Below are 13,478 nucleotides of genomic sequence, written 5' to 3'. Positions count from 1 at the left end.
TTTTTTTTTTTTTTTTTTTTTTTGATGTGGACCATTTTTAAAGCCTTTATTGAATTTGTTACAATATTGCTTCTGTTTTACGTTTTTTGGGCCTCGAGGCATGTGGTCCCCGACCAGGGATGGAACCCTCACCCCCTGCACTGGGAGGCGCAGTCTTAACCACTGGACAGCCAGGGAAGTCCCCATAATGTGTTTTATGATCTTCCCCACTCCCTCGCTTTTCTTTTCTTTTCTTTTCTTTTTTGGCCGCACTATGCTGCTTATGGGATCTTTGTTCCCCAACCAGGGATTGAACCCGGGCCATGGCAGTGAAAGTGTCTTGAAACAGTGAAAGAGTCTTGAACACTGGACCACCAGAGAATTCCCAGTTGATCTTTTTTTAATATATGAAACTGAGAAGCATATAATTTGATTTTTACATTTGCATCACACTTAACTGATATTTTGCTGATGCAATAGTCTGCTTGTTTGGATATGTCTTAATTTGACCTCACACTTAGGTTTTGTTTGAGTTGACAATAGGAATAATGATACTTCCTTAGGCTCTGGAAGCCATTGCTGTCTTGTATCCTTGCATCATTGTTGCTGATAAGAACACTGATTCTGGTTCACCCCAGTGTCACAGGAAATGTTATTCTGTATTGTGATTTAAAATAGCCTGTGTTTGTCACATCTTTTTGCTTCTGTAGTGTCTTGCCACAAACAAGCAAATTGGTTAAATGTAGGGCTTGTAGTTGAAGAATCACACAGGAGCTGTTTTAAATGAACCACCAAATTTCATCACAACAGATAACGTGGACTAAATAAAACAAGAAAATGCCCTGCCCAATATTTACAAAGTACCAGGTCACACCTACCCTCCCTTACCTTTTACTTTAGCGATGCAACAATACAACTCATCTGTTTTCCTGTAGTTCTGACAAGTTCTTAGTATTTCTGAATGTTGCCTCAATTCATTCTCTTGTCTTTCCTTCTGGAACTCATAGTAATTGATCATAAGAATTTGTAGATTTTGTCTTATTGATTGAAGCTTCCAGATCACTATTTTGCTCTTCAAATTTTACTCTCTATTGTTTCACTTTTTTCTTTTTTTTAAGACCCCCTAATTTGTTAATTTGTTATTTTCAATCTGTCTGTGAGTAATGTAACCATTTTTGGAGAGACGTAGGATTGAATCTCTGCTCATATATCTTAACATCTTTAATTTCACTCATCCTTCCTCATCTGTAAAATGGAAACTATTTACTGTATATTCTTATTACACATATTAAATGAAAATTTATGTAAAGTAGTTTTTGCTTTCTTTTCAGCCACAAAAAGCCGCATCCAAGTTTGTTTGACGTCTGCTCTGTCAAGTGTCCATGATGTTGGGCCCCGAGGGAGGTGAAGGCTTTGTAGTCAAGCTCCGTGGCCTGCCCTGGTCCTGCTCTGTTGAGGATGTGCAGAATTTCCTCTCCGACTGCACAATTCATGATGGGGTCGCAGGCGTTCACTTTATCTACACTAGAGAAGGCAGGCAGAGTGGTGAGGCTTTTGTTGAACTTGAATCAGAAGATGATGTAAAAATGGCCCTTAAAAAAGACAGGGAAAGCATGGGACATCGGTACATTGAGGTGTTCAAGTCCCACAGAACCGAGATGGATTGGGTGTTGAAGCACAGTGGTCCAAACAGTGCTGACACCGCCAATGATGGTTTCGTGCGACTTCGAGGACTCCCGTTTGGATGCACCAAGGAAGAAATCATTCAGTTCTTCTCAGGGTTGGAAATCGTGCCAAACGGGATCACATTGCCTGTGGACCCCGAGGGCAAGATTACAGGGGAAGCCTTTGTGCAGTTTGCCTCACAAGAGTTAGCTGAGAAGGCTCTAGGGAAGCACAAGGAGAGAATAGGGCACAGGTATATTGAGGTGTTCAAGAGCAGTCAGGAAGAAGTTAGGTCATACTCGGATCCCCCTCTGAAGTTCATGTCAGTGCAGCGGCCGGGGCCCTATGACCGGCCTGGCACAGCCAGGAGGTATATCGGCATTGTCAAGCAAGCAGGCCTGGAGAGGATGAGGTCTGGTGCCTACAGTGCAGGCTATGGGGGCTATGAGGAGTACAGTGGCCTCAGCGATGGCTACGGCTTCACCACCGACCTGTTTGGAAGAGACCTCAGTTACTGTCTCTCTGGGATGTATGACCAAAGGTATGGAGATGGCGAGTTCACTGTCCAGAGCACCACTGGACACTGCGTCCACATGAGGGGGCTGCCCTACAAAGCCACGGAGAACGACATTTACAACTTCTTCTCTCCACTCAACCCAGTGAGAGTCCATATTGAGATTGGCCCTGATGGAAGAGTGACCGGTGAAGCCGATGTCGAATTTGCCACTCACGAAGAAGCTGTGGCGGCCATGTCCAAAGACAGGGCTAACATGCAGCACAGATACATAGAACTTTTCTTGAATTCCACGACAGGGTCCAGCAACGGGGCATATAGCAGCCAGATGATGCAAGGCATAGGGGTGTCAACCCAGTCCACTTACAGTGGCCTTGAGAGCCAGTCCGTGAGTGGCTGTTACGGGGCAGCGGCTAGCTATGGTGGCCAGAACAGCATGAGTGGATATGACTAGTTTTGTAGTAGCTTTTGAGTTATTTCATCAGATTTTCACAGGCAGCCAACAAGCAGTGAAAAGCAGTTATTACTCTAGAGGAAGCTGTGGGACCCATTTTGCACCATGAGTTTGTAAAATCTGGATTAAAAAATTACCTCTTCAGTGTTTTCTCATGCAAACTTTCTTCTAGCATGTTATATTGAGTAAACTAAAACCATTTTCAGCTTTTCTCAACATTTTGGTAGTGTACTTTCTGGAGTGATGTTATCTGAGTTAAAGTAGTTTTAAGTACATTAAATGTGGATCTTTTACACCACATCATCGTGAACACATTGGGGAGGTGTGCTTTTTTGGAAAACTCAAGGTGCTAGATCCCTAATTCAAAGAGGAACATTTCTCATGTTTGTTCATTCTAGTTTATTTTCATTTAAAATCTTTTAGGTTAAGTTTAAGCTTTTTAAAAGTTAGTTTTGAAAATTGAGACACATTACTAATACTGTAGGAATTGGTGAGGCCTTGACTTAAAACTTTCTTTGTACTGTGATTTCCTTTTGGGTGTATTTTGCTAAGTGAAACTTGTTAAATTTTTTTGTTGACTAAATTTTTTTCTTAAAATAAAAAGACTTTTTCACAATGACTGGCACAGACTATATACTCACCAAAAAATAGCAAAATGACTGGGTGGTTGAAAATTTCATTTTACTACTGTATTTCAGTGTGAATTTTAAAATTTAGCACTATGATTTCCCTTGTATTCTTAAAATGAGGCTAAATTAAACATTCAGATTTAAAAACATTAAATATATGAGTGGAAATGGTGACTACAAAATATGAGAGTAGAAGCCTACAGTCCCATCTTCCTGTGACTTGTGTTCTGTTCATCAGCCATGTCCTGCTGTTCCTTTCCTTTATGCCGGGTGGCACCTGTTCATAGCTAGAGATTTTTTGTGTGCTACATACACTGAGTCATTAGCAACAATTTTTATGTTTTTTTTTATATATATAAGATGTGCTGATTTAAACAGTCTTTCTTCCATACTTAGGATTATTTCTGTAGCACACGCTGCTGGGTTACAGTTACTGGTTATTACAGGATACACATATTCTCAAGTTTGAAACATTTCCAAATTGTTATTAGAAAATTGTCTATCTGGCAGTTGGAAACAAGTTCCAAATTTCAGGTAGCTCTGCACACAGCGATCCATCATTTTAAACTTAACGTATACACTAAAACCGTCAAGACTTTAAAATGTGAATGAAGTTTATTAAAAAGAACTTTGCTTGATAGCTATTAACTTTCCCAGCTTTATTTTTCCACTTTGATAACTATACAATGTAGCCCAGTTATCCAGGTTTCACCAGCATAAATAGGATCTTTGCATGGTATCTTCATATTAAGGCACTGGCCTCATTTACAGAGAAGCTGCTGTGTTAGCCAAGCCTCTGATGGTTTTATAGGTAGATTGGAGAGTCTTAGGCCTTTCCTGGCTTTTTTGGGCTTCACAACCCCACCCTGCCATTCTTCCCACTAGTGTTCTACAGACTCAGGTGGCTGGAGATAGGGCAGCAGCATAACCCAGTAATGCCAGAGGCAGAACTGGGAAGGTCAACTGAGAAGACTGGATAGCATAATTGGGGAGCAGGTGAGTTGTGCAGAGACCACGCATCTGTTCTAGGCTGTGTTCACAGTCTGCTCATCTCATGAGTGACAGTCCACTGTAGGGAAGCAAAGGCCATCTAGGTTGTGAGAAAGACCCAGAGAAACCCAGGCAGAAAACCTGGGAGTTCATGAAACCTGTGATGGCAAGGGCTAGGATGTGATTAAAAGACCAAGGCTTGGGCTTCCCTGGTGGTGCAGTGGTTGGGAGTCCGCCTGCCAAAGCAGGGGATGCAGGTTCATGCCCCGGTCCGGGAAGATCCCACGTGCCGCGGAGCAGCTGGGCCCGTGGGCCATGGCTGCTGGGCCTGCGCGTCCGGAGCGTGTGCTCCACAACGGGGGAGGCCACAGCAGTGAGAGGCCCGCGTACCGCAAAAAAAAAGAAAAAAAAGACCAAGGCTTAATAGGGCAGTGAAGTTTCAAGGAGTACGTTTATTCCCCGTAGATCTTTGCTAATTTTGAGGTTCAGATATGGAAGGAGTGGGCTCCAAGAACCTGGGGTGGGAAATTGGGAATGTGCTAGATGCCCTTAAATCCCACAGTGACTCAAATTTCTGGGCCAGCAGCAGTTGCTTTGGTGCCTCTTATTAGAAGAAAGACTTAACCAGAGGCATCACCTGAGGTATGTGGTTGATCAGATAATATCTGCTCTCAAAGTCTGCTGGAAGAATGAGCTGGCCAACTGCTGGTAAGCCAAATCCAGCCTGCCATTATGAGTTAGTATATAGTATAACTCATGAGCTGAGAATGGTTTCCAGTTGAGTCAGTTTGGTGGCAGGAAACCCCGATTAATTAGAATCTCTTCCAAAAGAATTCCATTCTTATTAGTAGAGTTGTAGTACAAAATACTGCACTTAGTGTTTTAGTTTTATGAAAAAAAAATTTGTGAAAACTTCAGCTTTCCCTTGGCCTGCAGAATTTTTACTATTTCTAGCCCCTTAAAGGAAATGACTGACTCCTGTTTCAGAAAACTAGTATCAGGACTGACTGTGGCACAGAAGGAAACTGCAGGGCCTGATTAGTATGTATGAACAGGAGCCGTAGCACAAGGGGATCTTGAGGATCCTGGGCCAGAGGGTTGAGTATAAAACGATTGATGTGGGGTATCTCTGGTGACTCAGGATATAAATTCTAAGCATTCTCGGAGCCCATCCTAATCTAGAGTTGACCCTTGAAGCTTGGAGACGATGGCCTATAGGAGGAAGAGATGCTGGGTGTTGAGAAAGGGGGTTGGGGGGACTCAGGTGGGCATGCTAGAGAAGATTAGTATTTAAGACCAGAAAAAACACAGGCTAAAAGATGTTCTCCTGGAAGGATCCAAGGACATTCCACCAAATTCGATAACGTGCTGGTGAGGTGCACCAGCATTTTGAGACATTAATGGAAGCTCTTGGCCAGGGTTGGCAGTAGGAGAAAATAGGGATAAAAGGATTCCAAAAAAAAAAGGATTCCAGAAGAGCAGAGATCAGGTGGTGGCAATCATCAAATGGTGAGGTAAGCATAATTGTCATGATGGCCAGCAAAACCCGAAAGGCAGGAGGAGCCTTGACCCGGCCAGATCTGTGGTGAAGGCTGTCAGACCTCTGTGTGTCCAGGGGTCATACAGGCACAGCTCTGAGGTCTGTTATATTTATCTCCAGAACAGAGCCAGGTCTCAGTCCCAGAGACCGTCAACTGGAGTGGAGGAAGGGCCTGACAGCATTGCAACAACTATGTAATAAAGATTCTATACATCATCCCCTCTGCGGCCAGGGGTAGGAAATGACCCGAGTCTCTTATATGCTGTTGGATAGGGGGTCTGAGTTGATACTGATACCAGGGCATCCAAAGTGCGATCATGGTCCTTCTGTTAAGATTGGGAGCATAGGAAGTCCAGGTGACATGGATTCCCAGGCCAAGTTCATTTCATTGTGGGTTAAATGACCCACAGACCCCTTAGGTTATCTCCCTGAGTGAGTGGGAAGGCCTACCCTAGGCAGTTGACAGATACCCCACACTGGGTCCCTGGCTTGTGAAGAGTCATAATGGTAGGAAAGGCCAAGAGGAACCTCTCAGAAGGCATTCCCCATCCAAGACAATGAACAAAGATTCTGTGATGTGTGTGCAACGTCTGGAGTTAGGGCCATGCTGAAACACGTAATAAAAAGGCAAGCCTAGCCCTTTTTATTTGCCTGCCTGTTCCCCAGAAAGAGCAGATGGATTCCAGCAGATGATAGCGAAAGACCAGGAACTTAACCGTGTAGTTGCCCCAGTCACAGCTCAGTGCTTAATGTGGTGTGTTTGCCCGGATAGATCAACAAGCCTCTGGAACTTGGGAAGCCCATGACCTAGCGAATATGTTCTTTTCAAACAGAGTCAAGCAAAAGATTTTTTTTTTAATGACCTTATAACATGGACATCAGAACACATTCCCTGTCTTTCTCCAAGTGTGTAGTAACTCCTGTTCTCTGTTACAATACAGTCTGGAGAGACATTGATCACCTTGCCATGATCCACTATATTGATGACATGCTCATTGGTCTTGGTGAGGAGGAAGCAGTGAGTACTTGGGATGCCTTAGGAAGACACCTACCTGTGTGCTAGGGGGACACAGGGACGTATCAGGGACGTTTTCAGGGTCTAATGGTCTTGGACAGGGATTGGCTAACTAGGGTCCATGGGCCAAATCTGGCCTGCTGCCTGTTTTTGTAAATAATGTTTTATTGGTACACAGCCATGTGCATTCATTCATTTTGTCTAGCCTGCTCTTGAGCTACACCGGCAGATGAGTAGTTTCATCAGAGACCATGTGGCCCACAAAGCCTAGCAGACACACTCTGAGCCTTTATAGGAAATGTTTGCTGACCTCTGGACCTGGGCAGAACTGGAACATTTCCTCCAATGGAAAGGTCAAGATACTGCATCACCAAGAAAGAGGCATAACTGTTGGTAGGACCTTTTGGATTTGGAGAAACCTTATTTTACACTTGAAAATAGTGCTCCTACCCAATTACCAGGTGACTAGAAGGCTGCCTGGATTCTGCAAGCTGCCCTGCCATCTGCTACAAAGGACAGAGTAGGCTCCATCATCCAGGTATCTGTGTTCTAAATGGTTTTGCGTGGTTGTCTCTGATGTCTCACTACACAGTGGCAGCTCAGCCCCTGAGTGGTAGGAATCAACGCCATGTTCTCTGCAGCAGGGAGCCGTTTACTATTCAAAGCAGCTCCTGGAGCTACTGTGCTCACCCTGCACTGAGTGTTAGCAGTTGCATCAAGTCCTGAAGCTCTTCTACGGTATCTCAGTTTTGGTTTTAGTTTTTGTGTAAAAATTCTTGGACACTTTGTTAGACTTGTTTCTCGGTTTTTTATTATATTTTAAATGGTGTCTTTTAAATTTCTCTTGCTGAGAGTTTGTTCCTGGGACTAGAAATACAGGATTAAAAAAAACAAAACTATTTTTATATTGACCTTTGTGGTCTTGCTAAAATCACTTACCTGTGCCGATTTAAATGTAGATTCTTTGGATTTTCTACAAAGTCATGCCATTTGCAAATAATGACATTTTGATTAATTTCTAATCCTTATGTACTTTTTTCTTTGCCTTGTTGCAAAGAAAGGTAAGTTTATTTTTTATCATTAGGAAATGTGATGCTGAACATTTGCGGTCAGAGGGCATCTTATTGAAAGCTTTCAATAATAGTCCTCCATTAAAATACTGGTGTTTGGTTGCATACCCTTGATTTAGGAGATTTCCATTTACTTAAGTTTTAGTATAAATTTATTTTTTAATCGCTAGTAAATGTTGGATTTTTTTTAATACTTTTTCCTTCTTGTGTGTCTTTATTCGTTTTATCTATCTTCCAATCACTCATTCTCTTCAGCTAAGTCTAATTGGTTGTTAAACATCCGTTATGTTTAAGAACTGATGAACTTTTACTTGTAAAATTTTCTTAATTTTTTTTTTACATAATGTAGAAAAATTAATTTTTTCACAATTCTGGTGGCAAGAAGCCAAAATTAAGGTGCAGGCAAGGCCATTCTCCCTCTGAAGTCCCTGAGGAAGAATCCTTGCCTCTTCTAGCCTTGGTGGCTGCCGGCAGTCTTGGTGTTCCTTAGCTTGCAGCTGCATTCTTCCCTCTCTGCCTGGGGTGGCACACGGCCTTCTCCCTGTGTCCAAATTGTCGTCCTTTTAGGGGGACACCAGTCATTGGATTAGGGTCCATCCTAATCCAGTATGACCTCTTTTTAAAATGATTATATCTGCAAAGATCCTATTTCCAAATAAGGTCACAGGCTCAAGTACTGGGGATTAGGAATTGAACATACCTTTTTGGAGGACACAATTTAACCAAAAACACAGGTTTAATTTTCTTCTGAAAATCTCCATATAGCTCATTCCTTGAACACATTACTCACAGTTTTTAAAGTCTGATCGTTCCAACATCTGCATTTCTGTTTATGTTGTCTGTCTGGCTTAAGTTTGTCTTTTATGCATGGATATTTTCGGTAGGGTACCAGATATTGTGTACTTAAGTTGTAGGCATAGGATGACTATAAGACCTATGTGTTGTTATTATCTGTGAGGGGATTGGTGGAAGGAATGCAACCAGATTTCTTAAAATTACCCTGAGAACATGAGAAGCCTAAAATGACCAATATGCATTCGGTGGGAATCATAAAACAACAATCTGAAAACAAGTAAACCTGTGAGCCCAAACTCAGAAAATTCTTCAGGTGCCAATTTGAATTTACATTATTGTAGGGGTAGGAGACCGTATCAAATAAATCAGTAAAATATAAGTAGTATGTGAATTAGGGCCGAGTACAAAGAGAAGAAGCAATGAACAGTGATGAGAGGTTGCATGTTGGTGGTACAGCTATAGAGTGGCCCCGCCCCGGAGGCCTCCTGAAAGGGCAGGACCTAAAGGAGGAAGGGAATTGGTGATGCAGGGATGCTGGGGAATTGGGACAATGTCCAGCAGAGGGAGGGAAGCGCAGTGCCCTGAGGTAAGGCTGCAGCCCAAGCTGTGTTCATTAATACAACACTGCCTGGGACTACTACTCAGCAAAACAAAGTAATGAACTATTGGTTCATGTAACAATCTGGAGCTCCAGAGAATTATAGAATACTCTGATTGTATAACAGACTTTTATCCTTGATTATTTCTGAGTGCTGGGTTAGAATTTGGTTTATCTTCTAAGTGAGCTGTCTCTGTAATGTTCCAGTTTTCTGTAATAAGCATGAAAGATGCTTGCATTCGGAAAAAAATAAGATTGTTTAAATAAAAAGTGGGGAGGGATACATAGTCCCCAAGAAGGTACAGTCCTTGGGGTCTCTCTCAGATAGTGATAAATACCAGAAAAGGCAGTATAGCCTAGTCGTTCGGAAACGGCTCAGGAGTAAGATGACCTGTGAGAACCTAGGTCTCTTCTTATGCACAGTGGGCATAATATGAATCGACATCACATAGGCTGCTGGGAAAATGAACATGTGTGAAGTGTTTGTAACAGTGCCCATAAAGTACTAAGTGTTCAATTACCCTTTGCTTTCTCTGGTTCTTTCCTGGTCAGCCCCTCATCTAGGAGATGACAAGAGGTGGGAATTGAGACAAAGCCAGCCTCCCTACACCCCCAATCCCCTGTTCCCCAGGGAAAACAGGCCCAAGGAAGGGGTCTCTGAGGCACAGCAAGTAATTCCACACGGTGAAGCCTGGGCAGAGGCTCCTCCCGTCCTATGACTGACTACCTTTCCAACTCCCTATTCCTGGGAGGGAAGAGTGGAGAGCTTATTTCCCTTGGGAATCAGCAGCCCAACTCCAGGGCCCATGCGCCAGCCTCACAGGCTAACACCGACTCAATCCTGCATTGCTCTCTCCTGCCACCTTCCCATCACAGTCCGTGACTTTTCCCAACCATGATTAACCCAGTCTCCCAGATGTCCTCCATGAGCCCCTTGCCCCAGCCTTGGTTGGACAGGTAGAATCAGCCTAAACCACCAGGCAGGAGCCTGTACTGTAGAAAGCCAGGCTCACTGACTTGACAATGACGGAGCTGCACACGTTGGGGGTATGGGGGTCGTGGGGCCCTTCGGTTGCTTATGGGACGTGAGGAAACTGGCGTTTGTTCAGGCGAAATTGGACAGGCTGTTTGGCAGGCTGAAAGCAGATCATGACTGTGTGTAGCTGGTCTCCACCGCAAAGCGGAGCTGGGAAACCAAAACGTTAAGATGAATGTGGAATATTGCGTCCAGAAACCCCTCTTCCGGGGCTGGGTGCCCGGGTAGGAATTGAAGCTGAATCCCGCGTCAAAGTGATGTAGGTTACCCTGGCAGCATGGGGTTTTCTTCTTACTGATTGGATTTCAAACAGCAGAGCATCTCACCGTTTGTGATGGTAGGAACCCGAGTTTCTAAAAGAAAGCAGTTGTCGGTCACTCAGAAGGGGGCGTTCTGCCAATATCGCTTCCGCGTCTGCCACTCTAGCCCCACGTAAGGCCACAGACTTTGCTTTCTTAGGCGGAGCTCATTTTTACATTCTCCAATGCAACCCATTCACACCAGCATCCTCCTGTGTCCAAGGAGGAGAGGGACATGCACCCCACTCCCCAGGACGAAAAGGCGGAGTCGGAAGCCGTCTTTGGGCGGATGACGCTGCGGCGCGTTCGGGCTACGCCGTTCCTTGGGCTCCGCGCGCCTGCGCTCTTGCCTTCTTCCTGCCGCCGCATGCGCAGATCCGGGTCCCGCTATTGATTCCCGGCTCAGGATGGGGCAAAATTCTCCCTGCAGTGGCCGCACCTGCTTCTTCGTTGATCTCATTACCTACGTGCTAGTCACACCCACGTTCCTCTGGTCCTCAAAAGGCAAGAAACCTTTGTTCCCTCTACCAGGAAAGATGTTTGCGCAGCTGGCCCCTCCCACCATTCACCTTTGAGGATTCAGCTCAGATGTCACTTCTTGACCTGACCACATCACCCACTGCTGCCCATGCACCCAGCCGCTGCAGCACGCTTGTTTTACTTTCTTCATAGCATGTATCTGGTTCAGAATGCTGGGATCTTAAAGGCCTAAGAGGCCCTCCGTCCTTGGACCGTGAGTGGCTGCAATTTCAGCCAGGTATCCTGAGTCCCACTCAGGTTCTTGGAGTTCCTGCTGTAGCTCTGGGCCAGCCTTGGAACTGTCCCCTCATCCTGCTTATGTGTCCTATCCAAGGGCCCTAAACAGGTCTGTGATCTTCATTTTTATTTATTTATTTAGGCCACACTGGGTCTTAGTTGCAGCACACGAGATCTTTGTTGCGGCATGCGTGTGGGATATAGTTCCCCGACCAGGGATTGAACCCGGGCCCCCTGCATTGGGAGTGCGGAGTCTTACCCACTGGACCACCAGGGAAGTTCCTGTGACCCTCGTTTTTAGATCTCAGGACCTGGGAGGGCTGCAGACCAGGAAGTGGGGTCCTCAGCCTCTAGAATCCCTTGTGCTGGCCTCCTGACTACAGCCAACAAGTCTTGGATCCACTATACTTTCCAGGGGATCTAGTACCACGCTGGGAAATGGGTGGAAGGTTTGGAGCAGGGCACCATTAGAGAGCTGGCTTGAAGCAACACCAAGACAGGTGGCTGCCCCATTAGCCCAGACAAAGACTGTGAGCCACTGCCTGGCAGGGACAGGGCAGACGTCTGCTGCCCCAGCCTGTCTCCACCCCAGGGTCTCTGCCGGTATGCCTCAGCTCCTCCCACCTTAGGATATGGAGGTTGGCAAGCAGGGTGAGGCTGCAGGATGAACAGGCTGCCCAGGTGGGAGAGCCTTTTCCCCAGCCCCACACCGTGCATGCTGGGGCCTTTCAAGTGAGGTATTCCAGGAATGGACTTTGGACATACTGAGACCCAGATTGGCATGGATGGGTTTTGTTTCTAAAGTGCACTATGCAGGGCTTGCTGGGATGTTGCTTATAGTGGGGGTCTCATGGGACATTACCTAGAGTGGGGGAAGGGTCCATGGGTTGGTCTGAGAATTTCATAGGGTTTTACTGGGGTGAGTTAGTGAAGAAATTGCTGCATTTTCTGGGCTGTGTGAGCACTCACCGAGTGAGGTGGGGTCTTAGCAGAGGGCAAACGACTGGGGATCATTCTAGGTTACAGGATTTCATGGGTATCTGGGTCATTGGGACTTATAAGGTCTCCAGGCAAGGTGTGGAAATTGTAAGGTTCTTTGATAATAACATTGAGATGTCTTGCATCATGCATGGGTGAGGCAGGAGATCAATTATCAGGAGGTCCTCAAAGTGGGGGGCATGCTGGGAATGGCTTCAGGACAGACATATGGCCACAGGATGCATCAGCAATCTATGGGACACCCCCCCCCACCCCGCTGAGGGGCCTGTACTTTCCTGAGCAAGATTTCCTTGTCCCTTTCCAGCCTGCCTGTCCCTAACGTTACAGACCCACAGAAGGTCATAAGACCACAGGAGGAAGGAGAAAAGTTTAATTTAGAAATAAGCTCTGGACAGCCTCCTGAGCATAGGGGAGCCTAAGGGCCCACCCTCAGAGAGAAAGGCCATCATGAAGGGTAAAGTCCCCCAAGGGGGAGGGGACAGTATGGGAGCTGGTGCAGGAAGTGCTGTGAAGCCGGTCCTGTGCTCAGCAGGTACTGGCAGAGCCTGTGGAGAGAATGGAGGTCAGGTCCTCACAAACTGGGTCACTCCACGGACAGCCCCCTCAGCCTCAGGTGACCCCAAGGCAGGCTGGCTCAGGACAGTCTGCCTTACAGCATAAAATTTATTAATTCTCAAATTATATGGCTATCCTGCCTGAGTGCCTGGAAGGCTCTCGAAGCCTGTCTCACCTGGAGTGATGAGTGGAACAGCTTTCTCGGGTAAGGAGCTGAGAAAGGAACATGTCAGATTAGCATCCTCAAGCCTTTTGTCCTTTCCCCCCACCAAGATTCCTGGTGCCACTTTACACAATACGAAGGGTCAGAGCTTTCCCTGATTTGGGGCCCTTCAGGGTTGATGATCTGTGAATGACAAATCCCACTGCAAGCCCAGGGACAGCCAGGGGGCTGTCCTCTTTCTCCAAATTGTAGGGCTTTACCGCCAAATAGCTCTGCTCTGCTCAAGGTGCACACTACAGGGCCCTGTCTCACCTGTGCTTATGATCTTGCTTGCATTTGCATTTGCCACCTGTGAAGGAAGAGACAGCCAGTTCAAAGAGCCTGGGGAGGCTGAGCCACCCCCTTCCCACCCGCTCCCCAC

General features: G+C 45.7%; 1 protein-coding gene across 1 annotated transcript in view; it reads left to right on the top strand.

Annotated features, from left to right (window-relative positions):
* Positions 1-3,230, top strand: part of HNRNPF (heterogeneous nuclear ribonucleoprotein F) — a 19,036-nt gene extending 15,806 nt beyond the window's left edge. Inside the window, exon 3 of the mRNA XM_007451160.1 lies at positions 1,311-3,230. Coding sequence (XP_007451222.1) covers positions 1,362-2,612 — 1,251 coding nt within the window. The 5' untranslated portion in view covers positions 1,311-1,361 and the 3' untranslated portion in view covers positions 2,613-3,230. The remainder of the gene's footprint in view (positions 1-1,310) is intronic.
* The last annotated feature ends 10,248 nt before the right edge of the window (positions 3,231-13,478 follow it).

This window comes from Lipotes vexillifer, unplaced genomic scaffold (assembly GCF_000442215.2).
Source record: "Lipotes vexillifer unplaced genomic scaffold, Lipotes_vexillifer_v1.1 scaffold1309, whole genome shotgun sequence".
NCBI classification, from domain to species: Eukaryota; Metazoa; Chordata; class Mammalia; order Artiodactyla; family Lipotidae; genus Lipotes; species Lipotes vexillifer.
Note: the sequence above shows the minus strand (reverse complement) of the source record. Positions and strands in the feature narration are given on the sequence as shown.